Source organism: Pteronotus mesoamericanus, unplaced genomic scaffold, assembly GCF_021234165.1.
Source record: "Pteronotus mesoamericanus isolate MK-2021 breed Mesoamerican mustached bat unplaced genomic scaffold, CSHL_Meso_final contig_246, whole genome shotgun sequence".
Taxonomy (NCBI): Eukaryota; Metazoa; Chordata; class Mammalia; order Chiroptera; family Mormoopidae; genus Pteronotus; species Pteronotus mesoamericanus.
The window spans coordinates 1,705,886-1,724,743 of record NW_026555104.1 but is presented as its reverse complement, the minus strand read 5'-3'; the positions used below and the strand labels follow the sequence as shown (position 1 = coordinate 1,724,743).

The 18,858-nt window shown below is 49.4% G+C and overlaps 1 protein-coding gene across 1 annotated transcript in view; it reads left to right on the top strand.

The window, feature by feature from the left end:
- Positions 1 to 18,858, top strand: part of PRKCA (protein kinase C alpha) — a 546,763-nt gene that overhangs the window by 326,835 nt on the left and 201,070 nt on the right. Inside the window, exons 14-16 of the mRNA XM_054573066.1 lie at positions 4,181 to 4,261; positions 12,470 to 12,577; positions 14,009 to 14,149. Coding sequence (XP_054429041.1) covers positions 4,181 to 4,261; positions 12,470 to 12,577; positions 14,009 to 14,149 — 330 coding nt within the window. The remainder of the gene's footprint in view (positions 1 to 4,180; positions 4,262 to 12,469; positions 12,578 to 14,008; positions 14,150 to 18,858) is intronic.

Below are 18,858 nucleotides of genomic sequence, written 5' to 3'. Positions count from 1 at the left end.
GAAAATGAAGAACGGGGTCCAGAGGAAGTGCACCCAAGAATGGGAGTGTGGCTCTGCCTACACACGTTACGGTCTCATGGGGGTCCCTCAAGACAAAGCCTTCAGAGCCAGAGTCCCTGAGTGGAGGGGGCATCTTGGCTGTTTTGATCCTGTTAAGCACTGGAACCCTCTTTTTCACAAAAGTCACCTTAATCAGGCCAGTTCCCACCACAGCTGCCTAGGGATCTGCACTGGGTCAAGAGCTGATGAAAACCAAATGGTCAAAAGTGTGGATGCCAAGGCCAGACCACCAGGGTTCAAATCCCAGCTTTGCCACTTCCTAGCTGTGAACCTCGTCAGGGTCTTGTGAGGCCTGAATAAGCGAACAGAGCTAGCAAGCCTGGCAAACAGTAAATGTCGTAATGGTGACATCGGCAACGGCCATTGGTTACAGCCATTACTGCCGTTGCCATAGCATCTCAAACCTGGCCCTACTGCCCTCTTCTTCCAGAAGCTTCTGACGCCCCATCCTCTTTGGGAGGCCTTCCAGTGTGTAGCCACAGCAGAGGATGGAAGGGTGGGTGGCCTCAGAGAGACATCCTTCCAGCCGCGGTGGGCGTTTGGCCTGGAAGCGATGAGAGGCTGCCCCTGGCCCTTCATTCCTGGCTCTGTGCCCAGGCTGCAGAAAGCTCTTTTTCGTAGCTCACTTTTATAAGACAGGCACCCATTTATAACATCCTGACACACCCCCCCAAGCAATGAGCTCATGTAAGTATAATAATAATGACAAATAGCAGTGAAACTGAATGATGGTGGCCCTGCTGGGCATCTCTCTTTGAAGCTGAAGTTCAGCCTCCCATGTGCTACAGGAGGTCTGCCAACTCGAGCCCCTCTTGCCAAGTCAGCCTCTCCTTTTCTGAGTCCTCTGCTGTGAGAAACCATCGCAGCCCCTCGCCTGAGGTCTCGGGATGTCCGGCAGTGCCCCTGCCCCACCCCCGGGCTTGGCTAGAAGCCTCCATTGGCCCACAAGTGCCAGAGGCATCTGCTCCAATGGGGACACACCAAAGGGGGCCTCACCATCCATTCTGTGGCCTCTGGGCCTGGTCCCCAGCCCAGGGCTGGCCCCCCAGGCCAACTGGAGCCAGCGAGAGGGCCTAGGCCCACATGTCCAACAGAAATGAATGCAAGCCAACTGCACTTGGCAGCCGTATTTTAAAAAGTTAAAAGAGAAACAGGTGAAATGAATTTGAATATATTTTCACCCAACATATCCAGAATAAAACCTTATTAATGAGGTATTTTGCCTTTTTTGGTACCTACGTCTTTAGGACCTGATGCGCGATCTGTACCTAGTATACACCCCAGTGCACACAAGCCACAAAATGCTCAATAGCCACAGCTTACAAGGAACAATGTAACCAACTTCCTAAATCATGGGTATCTCGGTATTTCTCTTCAGCTGGGACTCTTGAACACTGCTTCCCTGCTGCAGCGAGAGCTGGGTAATGAGCGATATTTATTAATAGCAGCTGGTCATTGAGGGGAACGTATGCTTTGTTCTAAAAGTGAGTTTGCGTTGGTAAGTTTGCGCCCCCTCCAGATGTGTGACTTCGATCTTCAGACTGTCCCACTTTCTCCAGCACACGAGCCATGGTGACAGACAATGGACTTCTCCCGGGGGAAATGCTCCCGCTAAACCCAGAGTCCCGCCCTGTTGTTACCAGGTGCTGCTGGGATCTGTGACTTTGTGTCCTCGGCCCAGCGGCTGAGCTGGCGGGCTCTCGAGGCTGACAAGTGCTGTCGCCAAGAAGAAGGAGCCTTTGGCACCTGGCATTCTGCTCTTGGAGGCCGTGGGGGAGGGGGAGGGGGGTAGCAGCAGGAGTCGTGGAGTTTAATGCTGTGGGAATTGAAAATGAAAAGCAAGTTGGGCCAAAGTTGACCAAGTCAGAAAACAAAACAAAACAAAACACTGCACATGGCCCTGGCTTTTAGGATCTGTGAATCATCCTGGCCAGGAACAGGGTTTCTATACCCTAGACTCCTACAGCTTTCCAAACTCGGGTGGCATTTCCCACCACCCCACAGAGGGGGCTGGTGGGCCGGACCGCGTGGGCATTGGTGGAATACTGGGTGTGAACTAAGGTGGGCCCCCACCGGTCCTCGGCGCCATGATTCACCCAGCAGTGTGGCGTCTCGGCCGTGCGCGCATTAAAAACCGACTGACTCAAACACTGATTGTTGAAAGCAGATCGCAGGGATGCTTTTAATACAGTTACAAGAACAAGTTTAATTTGTGTGCTTTTGAAATAGAGTTACTGAACTGAAGCAATGCCTTCAAATCTCTTTAATCCTCAAAGCCCTTTGATTAACATTTTATGAACCCCAGTAGGAGTGATTACATGTATTTGAAAGCCATAAATCGTATTTTTAAAACAAATACATCAATATTCAGGGCACCACCTATTAACAGATGCGCTTCAGGCAAGGCTCCCAAACTTCTTACACCCCAGTTTTCTCTCCTGTAAAATGGCAACAGTGATCATTTCTGTCTCATTCGATTATACAAAGTGTGGAGAGCATCGGACGGGTGGTAAGTGCTCAGCAGGTGCACTTTTATTTTCCCAAAGACAGTTTTTGTGGTGGTTCTGCATGGCCAAGACAGGCTTTGATCCAGTGATTTCCTGTCTGGGAACTAGAGTCATTAGGTAATAGATCAGAGACTCATTTTCATAGGGTTTTTTTTTTTTTTTGGTGGTTTGCGTGCGTGTTTTCCAAGTTCCCAGAAAAGAACAAATGTAATTTTAAAAAGAAACGAAGGCTTCCTTTGTTTATCCTTTTCTTGTCAAGGAAATGAGCCATAGAGCCACCGAATCCAAATCTGTACCCTTGTCGTCGCCCACACTGAAGTGAGCCTGCGCCTCCCATCCCACAGGGAGAAATACTAGTGGTTCATTAGAAGAACAGAGTTGGGCAGACCAGCAGGAAGTTTGATTATGTCCCAGGACATTTAATTAGACATAGTGGGCCAATTAGGAAAAAAATATCCTACATTTCAAAGTCAAATTCATATGCAGAATGGCAGAGTGGTCATGCTGAGTCCCCGTGAGTCTGTCTTCACATCGAATCCTGTGGTGTGATCCACAGGCCAGGGAAGTGCGTGTTTGACGTACACAGCCGGCCTGCGAAGCGACGAAGCTAATGTTTTAATAAGCCAGCCGCACCTAGCCATTCAAGTCAGCGTTGTGCCCTCCTCAGAGGGAGGTTGCAGGATGATTCCAGGAGTTGTGGTGGCCACAAAGGCAGAGGGCAGAGGAAAGGGAAGGACCCCATTAGCCCAGCACCCGGCCTCAAAGGTTGCCTGTGTTTTGCCAACTCTTTTCATCTCTTCTTCCCCCTCTCTATTTTACTGAAGTATTTAAAACAAATCTAAGATTTCATTTTACCCATAAATATTTCACCTCTTACATATTTCACTCAAAAATACGCTCATCTCTGACTGAAAAGGACACCATTTGTCCTGCCTAATAATATCAACAGTAATTCCGTAATATCACCTGATATCAAGGCCATATTTAAATTTTCCCAATTTCTTTTTTACAGTTGGTTAGACTCAAGATCAGACAAGTCTGAATATTACACTTGATTATTATACTTTGTCTCGTTTAAAGCATTTTGAAATTTTAGCCCTCCAACAGCTGTTGTGCCTCTGTGTGCAACACAAGAGAACTAGAATTTTTACGTTAGTCATTCCTCCTCCTCCTTCTATTTGTTATTATTATTGTGATCTTCATCATCTTCTTTATCACTTTTAGAGGAATTCTGTTACATAGTTTGATTATCTTATTTATCAGACCCTAGCTTTGAACGACCTCTGCGTTTTCCAAAAATTAAGTCCACCTCAGTGTCCAAATATTTCTCTCCAATGAGGATCATTAAGTCTACCTTCAGACAGCGCAGTGGTATCTTGGGGAATGTAGAAAACAAGTTCAAACAGGTTTTGGGCAGTGAATCATGGGCCAACAGTTCTTGGGGTGCCTGATTTGAGGGGTGCTCCACCCTTGGTATAAAAATCAAAGAGAGATACTATCACTCCCCCCAATTTGCAAACTGTGTAAATGCCTACATGCTTGACATATACCTGTTCTAACACAGGCTTTTCGATTTGCCACTAACTGTAGTTGATGTATTTGTTTTCACACAGATCATTGCTTATCAGCCGTACGGGAAATCCGTGGACTGGTGGGCCTATGGCGTCCTTTTATATGAAATGCTGGCCGGACAGGTAATGTTTCATTGTGTTTTCATGCTCGTTTATTGCTTTCCAATATGAATGCTTCTGCTCTAATGGGGCCGTAACAGCAGGACCAGGCTGTGCAGTGTGGCTGGCACTGGTCTGGCTTCCTTGACATAAGGGAAGGAAGGAGAAGCTCCCCTAGACTGCGAATGGGTTCTCTTCAGTATGACTGGGATTTAGCTTCCAGTCACAGAAACCTACACTGACAGGTACATCCTAGAGGACAGACAGTGTACAGCTTTCACATTATACTCAGAAGCCCTCAGCACGTTGATGATAACAGGGATCCTCAGTGTCTCAAAACTGGGGTTAAGTTCCCTGCAAGTTTGTCTGCAGAAAGTCGCCCGGTGCTGCCCATGTATATAAGCACCATTGTTGAAGAAGTGTTTTAACAGCTTCTCCCATCTCTTCTTTTCTCACGATTGGCTGTTCATTATGGCTTTTACTAAAGTGCAATGAGGCTGAACTTCCAGGTAAAAAAAGGCAAATTTGGCTTCTCTCAGGAATGTCATATATCCGATAACCAAGTGCGTTACTGGCTAACATGGCCCCGGCTAATATAATGACCACTGGAGAAAGTCACACTAGCTGTTTTAACAAGCCACCTCAAAATCTCAGTGGCTGAACACAGTACACAGGTTTATTTCACATTCTTGGTGCAGGCCTACGTGGTGGGGGAGGAGAGCATGGCCCCACATGGTCATTCAAGGACCCAGGCTTCTTCCATCCATTGGCTCCACCTTTTAGGACCTCGAACTCCTCCACTGACTCCTCATTACTCAACTGGCCAATGAGGAGAGAGCAGGAGGACAGCCACACGTGTGCCCTAAGGGCCTGGTCTGGAGGTGGCATGTATGATGCCTGCCTGCACTGCACTGACCACGTGGCCCCACGGGAGTGGGGAAGGGGGCTGGAGGCAGCATACCCGTGAGCTCGGCAAGGGGAAGGGGGTTTGGTGAGCATCTGCCTGGTCTCTGCTATTACACCTCAAAACGATTCTGCTGTGGCCACTTTTTATAGTTGCCAGCACCCCCATAGCTAAGAGCCTGAGTGGGGAGACTAGAAAGAAATGCTTGTGTTGAGTATCAGAGCTACATCCCCCCCTAAAAAATCTCTGAACCTTTGTCTCTGAAAAAAGTTACTCTTTCTGATAAATGACAACCATTGACTCACTCATTTATTCATTCAATACGTACTTATTGAATGCATGCTCACGATGGTAAAAGCTATGACCAAACATCTGTACCTTCATAAAGCTTGTGGTCTAAAAAAGACAGTAGACAAATTAAGGAAGTGTATAATAGTTAAAAAGCTAAGAAGAAAAGTAACAAAGAAGAAAAAGAAGGTATAGTGTTGGAGAAGGGTTGAACTTTTAGCTAGGATGGCCCAGGAGGGCCTTGTGCACAAGTAAAGTTAAGATGAGAAGGAAATGAGTGAACATCTGTGTGCATATCTGGGGGGAAAGCATTCCAGGCAAAGGGAACAGCAGGTGCAAATGCCCTGGGGTGGGACTATGCTGCCACATTTAAGCAACAGGAGGGATGTCACTAGTGTGAGTGGTGCAGAGCAGGGAGGCTAGAGAGGGAGCAGTTGGCTGGAGTTGGAGGCGGAGGCCTGAGGTCAGAAACCAGGGGGAGCACCAGGTCACGTGTGTGTGGAGACAGATGCAAGACCATTGGCTTTTGCTCCAGGCTGGGAGCCATTGGTGATGTGTCTCTTTCATTGTATCTTACATCGTTTAGATACTAAAGTAGTCTTTTAGATATTAAAAGAGATAAGGTACTAGACTACATTTGGTCATTATTTCTCAGTGATGTTAAGATGGGATTGATATTTAAAAAAGTGGTATGTGTATTGTTTAGTTTTTTTGTCCCTGATACAATGTTTATTGTAGGCCAAATACCTCTGTTTGTAAACATGAAAAAGCAGGTTGCACAGAACAACTGTCAGAGAAGCAACAGCTGGCAAAACACAAGTTGCTGGCTCCCTAAGTTGATTTCCCCTCTTTTTGACGATAAAATTTGACTGAATTACCGGCCCTCGGGAGCCATGCTGTTCCTGAAAGCACAGAAAGCTGAGTTCCCCTCTGTGATCCCACTTACATGCTCTGACTCTTGAGTCCAGAAAACAAACCCTGCTTTCATGAAGAGGCACATTTGCATAGGCCAACAAACAAAATTGGTTCGGTGGAAATAGGATGTGTTTCCAAGGACACTTTACAAGAGATAAAATGAGCTGTCCCTTTCTTGGCCAGCAGGAGACTAGAACTTCAGAACCCAGGCCTGCAGGGAAGTCCCCTCCACCGTTCTTCCTTCTTCTCCAAGCCTCCCTGCATCTGCGCCCTGCAGGCAGCAGAGAGCTCAGGGAATGCCGCTCTCCCTCAGGGCGGCCCCTCCGGGGGGCATTTTGAAGTCCTGCCTCATTTGCAGACAGGCCCTTCCTCACACCCCCAAGGGGAGCCCCGGGCCCTCCCACACCCACTGGTTCCATAGACATTCTGGCACGTTTTGATTATTTCTTATCCCATTTCTCTGGGTTAATGAACTTGCCTTATATGGTTTCTGGAAGCGTTCATCATCTCTGTTGAAAATGCTGAGACTCTAAATACCACGCCTGGATTCAACAGCAGACATAGCCACTGTTCCTCCCAGTCTTCCCTGTGCCTGCCACCATTCGGTGTCTCCATGTCAGACCCTCTTCTTAGCTCTCCTCTCTGATTTGATGCAAATTTGAACATATTCCTGGGCTATGACTCAGTCCAAAAAGGATACTAAAGGCTCCACATGTATCGCCCACACCACGCCCCACCCCCCAAAGCTGCAGGAACATCAGAGACCCTGTGGAGGAATAGATACTGTTATTGAAAAGTAAAATTAATTATACAGTTACTGGTGGGGTTGTATTCTCAATTTGTCCTCTTCAATCAAGGGAGCTGAAGATGAGCAGAAAAAGTTTATTGCCAGTTTCTTCTTGCTTGCTTTATTTATTGTGAGCAGCCAGCAGGGGCAGCTAAGTATAAACAGCCTGGGTCTGCCTTCAGTTCCTGGATTGCAGTACAAATACGATTACTTGGAGGGATAAACAGTGTTTACCCAGCGCTCTAACGGGCGTATTGCTGCTCGAAGCGTTCAGGGGTATTCACCATAAAGGGACCAGCCCTCTCCTCTTGTATCCCTTTCTGCCAGGATTATTAATGCTTTGTCTTTATTCCTGGTGAATCAGTAATGGGTCCTTTATCCCAGAACATCAGCCTGAATGTCCTTGAGTTCTCTCCCACGCCCCCCACCCCATCATCACATGATCATGGCAGGGGCCTGGCGACCACCTCCTAATAAGTGACTTTGGAATCATTTTGGAATGATTCCTGCATCCTTCATTTGTCTGTTTAAAATTCATCCCTCATTTGTCTATTTAAAATTCACAAGTTACGTATTGCCAAGGAGGGCACCCCCAAGCCAAGATTTTAGCTTAGCTTGAAACACTGAGTCCAGATTTGTAGAAATTTAAAAAATAATCATGGGAGTGGGGGGAAGAGGGGAGCGAAGCAGTCCAGAACGGTCATGTCCTAAGTACCTTGCCAAGACATTGCCCCCGGTTGTCCCCAAGCTCCGTAGCTAGCATGTCTGGGAAGAAAAATGAATGTGATTATAACTTTTCAGCATTGACCTGCCTTCAACACCAAGGCCTGAGAGCAAACAATTACCTGTAAGAACGTTCTAGGGGCGACCACGAGAGACTGGAGGAGAGCCATAAAAATGTTCACGTCCTTTGTCTGCTTAATCTCACACCTGGGAAATTATTCTAGGAAGTAATTCAGAGAAGAAACAAATGACACACAGAGATGTTTATAGTAGCATTTGTTAGTGCTGGAAGCAATTATAGATGCGCCTTGGACAAATGAGTCAGTCTAGGATGACGTACCTCCCCAGCGGCACTAATCTGACTGGGAACACTGGTAGCTGCAGAGAAAATGTGTTCGCAACAGTGAGTGAAAAACAAAGGACTCCAAATTATGCATCACCATTTGAAAATAATATGCAAAGCCATGGGGTCCACAGAAAAATAAGGACCATGTTGAGGTAAGAGGGATGTGGATGCTACTTTCATGGACTTCCCCTCCCTGCGAGAAAACATCATTTCCATTGAAAACAGAGCTCCAGGGAGTTTTTGCAACTGTGGTAGTCACTGCTGCTCTTTCGCAGGTATTGGGGTCTTCCTCCCTTCTGGAACATGGAGGATTGTACCCCCTGGCTTGCTCGTGATGGGCTGGGGGACGGGACTAGTGCAGACCAACGAGGTCTGGGCGGATGTGCTCCCGGGTGGAGTATTTGAGTGCTCCAGCGAGACACCGCAGAGCACCTGTTCCAGCTCCGCAGCAGCGAGACCAGGATGGTGCCACTCCACTGGCGTGGGAAACTGGGCGACCTCTGCCGCCGTGTAGTGGACGTGTGGCCTAAGCAGGAGATAAACAGTCTGAATTCAGGCTGGGGAGTCATGCCAGGTCTCTGTAGTCTAAAGGCAGTCACTCTCTTCACAGTGACCTGAAACTCCAGGCCACAGCGACTGCCACCCTTTATTTTCAGAACTCACCACTCCCCATTGTGCAGAATGTAAATCAGCCTTTTTAAAGTTTACCGGAACAGTCTCCCCCAGCAGTTGAGTCCTCTTTCTGTGCCGGGTGTGCCAGCAGCTGAGCACCTCCCCCTCAATCCTACAGCTGCAGCGCCAGAGGGCATCAACACGGTTTAACCAGCGGGACGCGCGTGGGAGGTGGCATTGCTCAGACTGGCTAGAGCCCAAGCTCCGAAGTCAGGGTGCCTGGGCTTGCACCCTGGCTCTTGAACACCCTGGCCAGAGCACTCAACAGAACCTCAGTGACCCCCACTGTGCAATGGCATTAACAGCACCTGTGCCAAGTGGGGGTGTTCGGGGGAGTCAGGGAGGGATGCCCACGGGCCACGCCGCCGCGTGCCTGGCTCACGGAAGGCAGCGCCGGGCAGTGAATGTGCTGCTGCTGTCGCCATCCGTGCTGCTGGCTCCCAAACGCTGGCCAGTCTTCCGTGTCGGGCAGTGTAGACTCACAGGGGTGATAACAGAACTGCGGGAGCTGCGGCCTGTGTCCTCCCTAGAAGAAGCCCCAGTCCTTGGGGCCACACAGGAATGGGACCCAAGGTGACACCCCGAGGCTCTGCCACAGGGACACGCGGTCTTGGGGCTTTTGTTATAGCTCAAGAATCTTATTGCAACAGGTGAGCCTAAGGGGCTTCTAAAGACCCTCCCAACCCCACCCTTTAATGATTCACGCTGGGTTAAACAGCTCTCTTTACTGCAGAACTTCTCAGGGCCTTTAAAATGTTAAGTATTAGTGCAAACCTCTGGAAAGGGACACAAGGTGCAAACTTCAACCCGGAAATACCCTGTAGGATTAACGTTCTGAGGAGTGCTCTCTGGGTCTGTCAGGAGCCACGTATCCTGCCCTCATGGGGATACAGAAGTTGCATCGTGGTTACAAAAAAAAAAAAAAAAAAACCTTCCTTTGACCTGCAGTGGCCCAGGCCTGATCCTAACCCAGCAGTATCCGTTTCAGAAGTCAGCACTTTTTCTGAAGTAGGGAGACTCACCTGAGCAAAGCTGGCTCCCACGCCATGGGACAGCTAGGCAGGTGTCAGGGGCCAGAGCCCCACACCGAATGCCCCCCAGCAATCCTGCCTTTCACGTTAGAGGGGAAAGAAAGGCTCTGGCCGCATTGACCTCATGGCCTTCCAGTGAGAAGGATCTTCTCGCTGCCTCACATGAAGAAGATTCCTGGGGAGCATTCGCTTGAGTTTTTCTTTGGAGAAAGGTTCTCTTAGGCCTGCAGCTTGGATTACCTGCGCCTCAGCCCCTGGCCTGTGGTGTTCCTGCTGCTATTCTGAGCATCACCAGGGAGGCTGGGCAAGTCTCCCTTGTGTCTCTGTCACTGTCAGCAGAGTACACCAGTCACCCTCCTTCAGCCAACCTCACGCGCGTATGACCGATGTAGTCATACAGGACCCAGCTTAGAAGATACCTGCGCATCAGGTTTAGTGCTCGGCTGTCCAATAAGGGCCCCCGCATTTTCATTCTGCTCTGAGACCCCAAATTATGTAGCTCGTCCTGAGCAGTGGCCCCAAGGGGTCACGCTCTGAGTTACCAGTTGGTTACCCAGCAGCAGGGCCTGTGCCCTGCTCACCTCAGGGGCACTGTGGCATTGCAGAGTATGTACCCATAGTGAGTGCCAAGCAAGTGGGGCCCCCTGGAGGTGTACGAGTCACAGCCCTGAGCAGAAGCCACACATTTGTTTTAGTTACGAAAATCTCATTGGCCTAAACTCGGCCACATACAAGGGAGGCTTTTTAGGAAAAGTGAGATGTGCTGTGGCTGTCACACAGCAGGTGGTCAGAAGAATAAGCTACATGACAGCAGGAGAGAAGATTCTGTGGGATGGGCGGTAGGACTGGCCTCCGCTGGAGCCCTTGCCGGGCGCAGCCGCACCCAAGCCCCAGCCTGCCCTGCTCGGCTCTGCAGGCAGAAGCAGCACATCCCCTGCCGACCAAGGCGACCACCTGCAGCCTGCGCTCCCCAGTGAGGTGTCTGCCCCCAGCTGACTCACCCGGTGGGCATCCCAGGTGCCAGGTGCCGTGTCACTTCTGCCCATGGGAACTCTGCGCCTGCCCTGCCCTGCGTCATTCGCAGGCAGGCTGATTTTAGTTCTCTCACCCTCCTGTGTGTTTCCACCAAATTAGACGTTCTTAACACCAGGCACTTACAACTGGAAAACAGGCCTATTTATGTATATTTTTAGACCAAGGGAAAAAAAGCACAAGTGGCATCAGTCACCCCACACCTGGCCCCAAGGTAGGGTTCTTTATAGACTCAGCATCTTTCTCTCTGGAGGGTGTGGCTCCCGCATGCTGACCCCACTCCTGAGGCCTATTCAGGGCTGCGGTCGGGGTGGAGGAGGAAGCTTGGGGGCCAAAGAGCAGGTTGGGGTGGTTTGAGTGGTGGTTAGGGGAGTGTTCTGCCTAGTTCAGTCGGTCCCTCTCACTCAGGGGGAGCTGTTTGACAAGAAGGGGCAGCTCTCCCACTGATGACTACACAGTTGTCTTTGGTCTATGAGACCGTTTAAATTTAAGCCAGACTGAGCCCTAACCACGTCAGCCAACGTGACTGTAAGGTCTCCATATAATGAGAAGGCAAATGAAAGATGAAATAGGATTCTCTCTGTGAGGGCTAACCCTGCTCTGCCTTTTGCGTGCTAAGTTCAAGGTTAGCTAAGTCAAAGGGGAACGTTAGGCAATTTTCCCTAAGCCCATTGATGCTATGGGTTGTCCAGAGTGACAGGTAATTTGCTAATCTCAGGATGGAGGGCATGCTGAGCTTACCTATTCCTCCTGAGGATCCCAGCGGCCCCCCCAAAGCCAACCCGTCCTCCTCAATAACAACACTAGTACTACTAAGCACCCTACATTGGGCCCTTACTGGGTACAAGACAAAATGTCAGGCACTTTACAGACTCACCAGGGAGCCCCATTGTACAGACTGGGAAAGTGTTGCCTCTGGACAGCCAGCGAGGAGGTGGCAGCCCTGGAATTCTGGTCCAGATCTTCCTGACTTCAAAACCGTGACCTCCCATGGTGCCTCCATGCCTCCCACTCCCCATTCAGGGACGCAAACTCAGTAGAAAAGGACAGGGAGGTGTCCAGTGGCAGCTCTGTGTGGGGTCAGAAGGACCCTGATGTGGATTCCTGACGTAAGGAAGTCGTCTTTGCCCACGCGCTGGTATCCCCTTAACCACCTGTGGGGAATCCAGAGGCATTAGCTTCTCCACGCCCCCACCTTCTGAACACAGCCATCTGTGACCTAACTTAATCATAATTAGATTTTTAACACATAATTACAAGATTAATGGATGAATTATAATTTATTTGCAAATCATTCAAAGCATTGCTCAAAAACATTTTTCTAAAAGATTGTTTTGAGTTGCCCAGGGTAAGATAATTAAAGGAACAGGAAAACTGAGACACACACAACCTGCAACCTAATTAAAGATAATCGAATAAACCCGCCAGCTAACTGAGCTGACTGCAGCCTGCGGTGTTGAATTGGATCTTCAGGCGCCGTGTTAATAAATTACCCTGCCTAAATATTTTGCCATCTTTCTCTTTCCCGGAATAGCCTCCGTTTGATGGAGAAGATGAAGACGAACTGTTTCAGTCTATAATGGAGCACAACGTTTCTTACCCAAAATCCTTGTCCAAGGAAGCTGTTTCCATCTGCAAAGGAGTAAGTGGATATGGATTCCTTTTATGATCACAGACCAAAAGGGTCGATGGGCAACCTTTCCCCACACTTCTCACACAATGGCGGGGAGACCACAAACCCACGCCACTGCCTGCCAGCCATTAAGAGCTAGAGCTTGATGACATGCAGGGCATAGTGGGGAAAATGAAGGCCCGGAAAATGGACTGACACCCCAAAACTTCTGGAAACTCCAGTCCGGTCAGCGTTAGTTTCCCGTCCACCTCACGAAATCGTGGTGCAGGTTACTGGAAGTGGTCACAAACCATTGTTGAGAATGTTGGTTCTCTTCCATTGCCCCACTTGGTAATACCTTTGTTCATTTCTCCACTTGTGAGAGGCGCTGGTGGTATACTTACAGAAAAGGGCACAACCCATCAGCGGACAGATCAGTGAACTGTCATAAAATGAACACACCCGTGTAACTGCATGTCCCCAGCACCCTAGAAGCCCCTTCCTCTCCCACCTTGTTGTCAGTCCCCCTTGTCACTGCATGGGCTTGTTGTGCCTGTTTTGCACTTTGCGCACGTGGGATCTTGCAGTGGGTGCTCCCAGGGCCTGGTTTTCTCCCCGCAGTGGTGTGGTGGCGAGGTGTCTCCTCATCGCTGCGTGTGGCTGTAGCGCGTCCTCCGCACTGCTGAGCACCGTCCCACCGTGTGAACAGAGCCCAGTCTGTTCACCCATTCTACTGCTGGTGGGCGCTTGGGTTGTTTCCTTTTGATTCGGGGCTGTTACAAATACACCACCATGAAGCTTCCGGGTTATGTTTTTTGAGGAACTTATGAACAAATTTTCTGCTTATTTTTTCTGCTTTATTAAGGTGTAAGTGACAAAATTGTAATATATTTAAAGTGTACAATGTGATGATTTGATATATGTATACAGTTGGCCCTTCATGTCCACATATTTCTCATCTGTGTGTTAAACCAACCACAGATCAAAAATATTCCAAAAAAAGTTACATGGTTGCTGACATGCATTATGGAGTTAGGCCTCTGATGGTTATATCTGTACTGAATATGTAGAGACTTTTTTTCTTGTCATTATTTCCTAAACAATACAGTATAACAACAGCTCTTTACATTGTATTAGTATAATAAATAATCTAGAGCTGGTAAGAAGTATACAGGAGGATGTGCGTAGGTTATATGCAAATACCACACCATTTTACACTCAGGGGACTTGAGTAATGTGGATTTTGGTACCCGGCGGGCGGAGGGGAGTCCTGGAGCCAATCTCCCGCTGATACCGAGGGACAACTGTACATTATGAAAGGACCCCATGGTCAAGTTAGTTCATTCATCACCTCACATACCTTTTTTCTTAAGTCCACTGTCTTGGCAAATTTCAGTCATACATTGCCATCAACTGTAGGCACCTCGTTATACATTAGCTCCTCTTTCTCCTGCCCCCCAGCTGATGACCAAACACCCAGGCAAGCGGCTGGGCTGCGGGCCCGAGGGAGAGCGGGACGTGCGAGAACACGCCTTCTTCCGGAGGATCGACTGGGAGAAACTGGAGAACAGGGAGATCCAGCCGCCCTTCAAGCCCAAAGTGGTGAGTCGGGGCGAGCCCATTTCCTGAGCCCTGTTTCCCCAAATCCTGGAGGCGTCCCACCCACCCTTTCCTCTGGAGAAAAGCAACCAGGGACCCCTGGCCTCAGCAAGGTGGGAAAAATGGCCAGGCATCTGCCTCGCCCTCCATTCCGCGATCTGGGCAACCGGGATCCCTGCTGACTTTGTGTGTAAGGACAGACCAGGCAGCAAGGGGAGCCTGTGCCCACCGTGCACTCCAGCAGGACGACTGATGAGCAACCCCCAAAACTATTAGCCAGCCAGGGCAGGTCCGCTTTGGGTTTGGATTTCACGGGCTCACATTCCTTGCGCTGAGTCCTCAGCCGGGCTTCTCGTCCGTCTCCAGCCGTCCTGGGTTTCCCTCGCACCTGCGCCCCCTCAGTGCCTGCCACGCACCAGTTCCATGCTCACCTTCTGAGTGTTTCTCTCTCTGGAGAGAAACTGGGAGTCTTAAGACATCAACCCCGTCACTGGCGCCACCTGCCACTTCGCTGCGCCTCCAGGGAGGCTGCTCTTTCCTGCGTCCCGTGTCCGAAGGCGGATAGATCAGGGCCATGCTGCTCGGCCGTGGCCACTGTCTCTGCCAGCTTTGGGTCATCACCGCATGGCCTCTGCTCCTGACACTGCAAACAGGGCAGCTTTATTGCAGCGTTTCAGAAGCACTTGCTGTGCTGGTCCAGCCCAAATCTGTCTCCTGCCAGGTACCCCATGAGCAGGCAAAGGAACCCTCCCAGGTGGCTGAGTTGCTGACTGGGCGGGATGGGGTGGGGTGGAGGCAGGGGGCACACAGCTTTATTCTTAGAGCAGCTCCACTCCCAGAATAAAGCCACGGGTGGTCAGTCCATTGATTTTATGATTTTATTTTTCCAAGGCATTTTTAGCACAAACTGAAGAAAAACTAAAATTAATCAGGTCGGCTAACTTTCTCCTGAATCGTCACTTCCAATAGAAACATTACCTATCTGCCACCCCACCTTCTCTTTAGCCGGTACTAGGCATTGAATTTGGGGGTTCTCAGAGGATCCCTACCCTCCAGTTTACAAAATCTGGTTTTAAGATGGGGAGTTGGGGGTATAAAGACAGAGTGATAAATGATGCTACAGCCGGTCTCAGCAGAACATTCTATTAGGGATTTTCTTTTTCCCTTTCATGTTTAGTTAGCCTTCTGAAATTGACTATGAAAGGGACCCAGTAGCTAGGTCTCACACGCAGCTCGGGTCTCCGGGGACAACATGGAGACGCATGCTGACCCTGCGCTAAATCTTCAGCAAAGGCCCCTTTCCAGAAAGAGACGAGGTGCAGCCAAGTCACCATGAAACACATCTTTCTCTATGTATTCCCACTTTGCTTTCAGAAGAAATTGTTGATCTGCATAGTTACCTACTTTTTGTGGACACTATAGCCCTAAAACTCACATACAAAGGAAGACAGAGCATGTCTTGGCCTGTGGCCCAGGGTGTAAGTTCTTCTCTGTGGGCCATGGAAGTCACTGGAAGCACAGTTTCGTGCGGAAGGCCTGTCTGGTGAGAGCACTGTTCGGAGGAAGGGAGAGACCTCACGTGTTCACTGCGAGGCTTCTCAGGCAGAAGCCACTGTCTGCTGGGGAACCTGGATACAGAGGACAGAGCAGCCAGGAGAGTGCAGAGGACGGAGGTGGTACCGCAAGGGAGATGAAAACAAGAGCGGAGGTTAGAAGCACGTGGCTGCAGGACTGAGCAGCAGGCTTTCTGTCCCAACACAGAAGAGGGTCGAGGGCAAAGAGACCGATTAGGACAATCCTGGTCCCCAGAGGGCTCGGTTTCCCCTCGTCCCTGCGCCAGGCCACCCGCGCAGCAGCAGAGTTGGCCCTGAACCGCGGGTGAAAGGAGCATTTCGGCAGCTTCCAGGACATCGCTCTGACCTCGTGGTGCCAACCTGGAGCAGAAAGCCCACACGCCAACAGCAGAAGAAAGCCATCAAAGTGCAAATGTCGTGGAGGCGGCGGCATGCGCCGGGTCAGCATAGCAGCCAAGGCGGGTAGAAAATGATTCCATGATGTTCGCATTAAAAGGTCAAAAGAGTTTACAGATAACGTACAAAGCTGAGTCTTCTCTGACAGGCGGCTTTGTTATTTCAAAGGTGCAGCAGTACCAGCTTAGCTATCGCTGCTGAAAAACACAATCAGGCAAACGTATTGCTGCCAGATTTTACCGAAGTGTGCAGTGAACACATTTCAGAGAACATCTCTCCTCTGAGCAGTGTTGATAGCCCTAGTGGACAGAACTCGTCCATCTTGGAGTTTGTTCATGCTTTTTTATCAAGTGCTGGTAAATCAGTTTCCCTGACATGAAGGCTTTGGTTGTTTTTAATGCCCGTAGTAAGAACTGAGGCACCCACAGTTCATCTGCAGGGTGCTTCTGGAGGTCAGTTTTGTGCATGTAAGCTCAGGAGTCTTATCCTCATTTTATTTTTTAAATTTTTTTTTGAGCCTCCAATGAGAGATTATTTTAAAGTCACTGTCTTCCCTAAGAGAGTAGAGGGATCCTGTCGCTGGACCATCATGGAGCTTATCCTGAGGGATTGGGGTTCCCCCAGTGTTCCGCCATCTTTCTTTTCCTTTGTACCAAAGCTACAGTGTAGAAACTAGACCCAAGTGCCAGGGAAATGTGAACCCCACCGCCAAGGCCGGTTCACAGTGCGGTGGGTCCATCAGGAGGCTCATTCCAGGACTTTCTATGGCCTGGATTCTGTTTAAGGTCACACATCAAGTAGAGCAGAGAGAGGAGAGCGACCGGCGTCCGGTGTGGGTACTGTGGCCCTCACCCCAGGCACAGAAGGGAACGTGGAGAGGGAAGCATGCACAGGCCAGAGGAATAATGTGCATTGCAGTGGCCTGTGATGGGGGAGGACCCTGTGTCCCCAGAAGGCCTCCACGTGCAATTGTGAGGATGAAGACAATGTTCTGGAAGACGGGGGAGATGGCCGTGGGCTGGTTTATTTTGTAAAACAAAAGCACCTGTATTCTGCTCCCTGGGAGCTGAGGCAGCCAGGGAACTCTCTCCTTTATGGAAAGAAGCACAGGGCAAGCTGGTTTCAGTTTCCCTGCAAGAAACACAGTGTGGAGGAGCCTCGCTCCACAGACACCAGGACGTTGGCGCATTTGGCTGGTGTTCTGAGCGAAAAACCGGAGTCATGAAAAGGAGGCCCACTAAGAAGATCCTATGGAAGAAGTTTCCTTTTTTATTTTTAAGTTTAAAAAAGAGGTCACGGTGAAGAGGTGACTGTTTACTTCCTGAAGAAGAAATGGAGGGTCCCAGCTGCCTCCGGGGTTTCAGGTAACCCAGGCACTGAGCCAGGCCCAGTGCGCAGCACCCTGAGCGCTCGCGGAGGGAGAGGGTGCGCCTTCCTTCTGCCTCGCCTGAGGGATAAGAGGCCCTGGCCCTCTGAGGTAGGCCGGAGTCGCTTCGAATTTTGTCGGCTTTTATCCCGATTCATTACTCATGGGAAACTAATGCCCAACAACAGCCTTCAAATTCCCATTCATCCTACCCATGATAAATAACAGTTTACATAAATATTGGAAGTGGAATGTTAATTGATTTTTCATGTTTGAATTCCGTCCTTTGGCACCAAGGAGCAGAACAGCTAGTGCACAGGCAAAACCGAAGCATTCACTGTACTTAAATGGTTGTGGAAGAGAGAGAAATTAATCTGTAAAGTTAACACCAAGAAATAGATCCCAGAGTTGATAGATGAGCAGAGCGTTTTGGAAATAAGCCTGTCACACACTGGTAGCCTGTCTTGGGAAATTACTGTCATTTTGTCAAAAAGAAACAGGAAAAAAATAATAACTTTCATCAGGACATTGTCAGTCTTGTAGCAAGAGCCAAAGAGCCAAGCACGTCGAGAGCAAGAGTGGGTGCCGCTGTGGCCCTGAAGTCCTTCATTGCACCATGTCTTCTGCTTGTTTGGAGAGTTGGATAATGGTTTAATTAGCAAAGTGGGTGCAGCGCTCCTTTTTATTTTATTTATTTCGAAATGATTTCTAATTACTGGCTTGCAGAAAAGTTGCAAAAATAATTTGAAGAGTTGCAATAGTCCCTACACCCAGATGCCCTAAATGTTAACGTTTTCCCACATCTGCCGAATCAGTCCTTTCTTTACACCCGAGGGCGTGTGTGCACAGACACACACACACACGTATATTTTTCGTTTGAGAGTAAGTGGCAGGTCTAAAGTCTCCTTACATCTAAATAATTCCACGTGTGTTTCCTACAGCAAAGGGCACTCTGTGGTGCTGTGTGCTTTCCATCGTCACTCTGAAGAGTTGCTTGTACGGAGCAGCGGCTGTCCCCGTGGGCGGGGCTGCCTGAGTGATCCCGCAGCAGGCAGGCAGACTGGGCTGCCTCCGATCAGGTCCCTTGGCAGCCGCAGGTCCATTCTCCTGGCCTTTCTGTGGGAGCGGAAGCAGGGATGCTAATTAAAAGTGAGATTCACGAGACCCGGGGAGCTTTACCGCACCGGCAGCATCGGGACACTAACCCGCCTTGGGAGACCAGCGTCTCTACCTCATCCTTTTGTACTCAGGGTTGGTTTAAACCTTTAAACCAGCCTAAGACAGTATCTTCTACTTACTTAATTAAAGGAAAGAGGTCTTCCTTTTCTCTGATAATTACTCTCCCAGATGTGTTTCTGCTTGAAAGAGGAATGGGA